General features: G+C 30.2%; 1 protein-coding gene across 1 annotated transcript; it reads right to left on the reverse strand.

Annotated features, from left to right (window-relative positions):
- Window positions 1–420: 420 nt before the first annotated feature.
- LOC114265046 (receptor-like protein 53) lies at window positions 421–1657 on the reverse strand. The gene is made up of 3 exons (XM_082881249.1): window positions 1317–1657; window positions 1059–1144; window positions 421–809 (listed from the first exon to the last, which is right to left on the reverse strand). Exons 1-3 carry the CDS (start codon window positions 1655–1657, stop codon window positions 421–423), a joined length of 816 nt encoding a protein of 271 aa, XP_082737375.1.
- Between the last annotated feature and the right edge of the window lie 1779 nt (window positions 1658–3436).

A 3436-nucleotide genomic window follows, 5' to 3' on the forward strand; every position in this document is an offset into this window, starting at 1 on the left:
TGGATTCACTAGATAATTGAGAGTACACTTGTTTAATTCTTTTATGTCTTCTTAGTGGATTGTTTTGTGGCTTTTGCCCATGATTTTTTATCACAATTGGAGGCGCTTCAATTATGATTTTTCTATATAAAATCGTTGTATTGATTTGTCTTCGATTGTTTGATTGAGATTGCTATTTACTGGTTTAAATTGATACATAATCACAAATCAATATCTAGGGGATTTCTAGATTTTTCATAAACTATAGATTAGAGTCTGCTTATTGAGTTAATTTCTTCTTCCTTTTCTTTTCTCCCTCCTCTGAGCTTGCTTCCACCTTCCAAAGGTCTTGACAAACCATTTATTATACCTCGTGGTTAGAATGTGTCCACTAACCCGCCCAACTATTAGCCCACTTCCATATCCCATGAATATTGCAATCTAGTCAACACCGCTTGGAAACTTTGAATCATCGCCTCGAAAGCTCAATGGTGGTGGTGTTGAGGCCTCTGAATTTCCACATAACTTCGACAAAGGCTTACCACACAATTCGAAATTCCCAAGAGATGAGTTGTTTTCAAATGTATCAAATTGTTCCCCTTGAGGTATAGGGCCTGTGAGATAATTATGAGAAACATTCAGGAATTCGAGGAAAGTGAGTTGGGACAGCTGTGGAGGGATCTCTCCTAAGAGCAGGTTTCTAGAAAGATCCAATGATTCTAGCTCTGTTAGATTTGCCAATGATGATGGGATTTTTCCAATGAGACTGTTGTTGGAAATACTTAGCACCTTAAGCCTACAAAGACTTCCAAGAGCTTTCTGAATTTGCCCTTTGATAGATCAACAACTACAATGCCATTTTAGATCTTCTCGTATAAGATCAGTATGCCTTTGCTAGTTATTGTTATTGAATACATAATAGTCATTTGAGATGGAAAATATATGAATGTCACATCTAGTTGTAGACTTCACCAACTGAATTCTAAGAATTATCTAACAGAGCTGCATATATGTTAACTTTTCTGCCTTTTTCATTTTCATTGCATTCCAATTTTGGCATAATTTTGATGGCAAGTTACCTGAGAAGCCATTGTGAGAGAGGTCAATGATGCACAAGTTTGGAAACTTTAGTGTGGCTTTAAGATTCTCAATGGTACCATGGAATCTGTTAAATTGCAAAACAAGAACTTGTAACTTAGGAAGATCTCCCAACCAAAAGGGAAAAGTATCCTCAATCTCATTGTTTCCAAAAACAAGAATCTCAAGCCTTATATAATTTTCCAATGATCTTGGTACTTGCCCATATAATTTATTTTGACTTCATTGTCAAACTGAACCCTGTACTGAATGTCTGAGGAATAAACCCAAGAAAATCATTGCAGCTTAGATTGAGCACCATCAGAGAATCAATAGAACTTGTCAAACGTTGAGGAATTGTGCCACTCAAGTTATTCTCAGACAAGTCTAAAATATAAAGAGAACTATTAGAGAAAATTGAGTGTGGAATTTGTCCTGTTAGTAAATTGGCAATGGCCCTATAAATAACGGGAGACTGTGTCGGAACTGGGAGTGCTCGTTGTAGCCTGTTAAAACTAAGGTCTATAATTTTTAATGAATTCCATGAATGTTTGAGGAACAAAGCCTGAGGAATAATGCCATGAAAATTGTTGCCTCTCATATTGAACACCCTCAGAGAATTACAAAAACTGGCCAAACTTTGAGAAATTGTGCCATTTCCCTCTTAAGTTATTATCTGTAATGTACCAAAATATTTTTTTTAAATAGTCAGTGCATAAATTAATTGAGTAATATTTAGATTGGAGTGTTGTGTAAAGTTATGTGCAAAAATGGTTTAATTTTGTAATAATTTTTTTATAAAAAAAAATATAATTTTCGATCTTAGAAATTATAAAAATTTTATTATGTTGTTTTTATAAGAGTCTAGCATGTTGGACAAAAATTTCAGAAATTAATTGATGAGTATTTATTTTATAAAATAATTTGCGGACTGATTGCTATTCAATTTAATTTATAGCAGAATTTGAAATTGAGTTATGGATGTTTAGACCATGATTTGAGATAAATTTGTTGGGTCTATTTTGATACATAATTGGATCATGTTTGGCTTATGGATGGGACCCATGACTTTGGTTTAATTTAAATTGAGTTTGTTTAATGACTCATGTTTAACTGTTTGGTCCTTTAGTCCTTTTTAATTAGGTGATTGGTAATAACCACATTGGGAGTTGTTATTATTTATTATATAAGATTATAATAAATATTTGATAGATGATTTTATAGTATGTACCATATGGTGTAAAATTATATATTTTTATAGTGAGTAAAATAAGTGTATATTTCGTAGTGAACAAAATATTATATTTTATGATGTATAAAAATATTATATTTTGTGGTAAGTAAAATTATATCATTTTATAATTTATATTATAAAATTTTGAAATATTATTACAAAAAAATTATATTTTTTTTAAAAAAAAACCAAGCATGGGAAAAGCAAACCCACGTGGGGTTGCCCTCTTTTTTCCTTCTCATCTTTTCCTTTCTTTTCCCTTGCATTTGGCAGAGGGTTACTTCCCTCTTTTCAATCTCTTTTAGCTTAGAGTGAGAGTCTTTAGAGTAAAATTTTGTAAAAGTGTTGTAAATGAAAGTTGGAGAGCTCGTCGTGATCTTCGTAATGGTGGTCTTGGATCCATGAGCGGGCGATGTTTGCATTTTCGGATTTACTTTTCTTCATATTTGAGATAGGGACTTTCTTCATATTATTACATTAAAACCATGTTAGATTTATTTTGAGAAAATATGTCATTTTAAGAGGTATTGCATATATATATATATATATATATATATATATATATATATATATATAATTTTTAGATTTTGTTTGATAATTTTTGAAAGAAAAATTATGTTGAAATGTTAAGAATGTTGGCATTTTGAGATTGATTTTGGAAAAATCATTTTGTGTTGTTAATTTTATAAAAAAAATCCAAAAATAAAATTTAAAGGTTGTATGGATTGTATCTACATCATATTATGATTAGATGATTTATTTTGAAAAATATAAAGTTGAAATATTTTTTTTATCTTTGATTTTGGAATTTATTTTTGAGAAAAATAAATTGATATTGAGAAATATTATATAAATTGTTAAGTTGGGATTATAGATTTGTTTTGGAACTAAAAACTTTAAAAGTGCTACATTCATGATATTTTATGAAAAATGATATATTGATGATTTAGTTGTGCCCATTTTTGTGAAAATAAAAATGTAAAATATGGACTTTCGAACTCATAACCTTGAAAATATTACTCTTGGGCATATTCCATATTTTTTGATGTAAATATCATGTTGGTTACGTAATTTTAGAAAAGGTTGTGAAAATTGTTATTTGAAGAGAATTTGGGAAAGATTGGCTATTTTAGTAGCTTGGCATGA

Source organism: Camellia sinensis, chromosome 7 (assembly GCF_055761805.1).
Source record: "Camellia sinensis isolate YWXY chromosome 7, ASM5576180v1, whole genome shotgun sequence".
Lineage (NCBI taxonomy): Eukaryota > Viridiplantae > Streptophyta > Magnoliopsida > Ericales > Theaceae > Camellia > Camellia sinensis.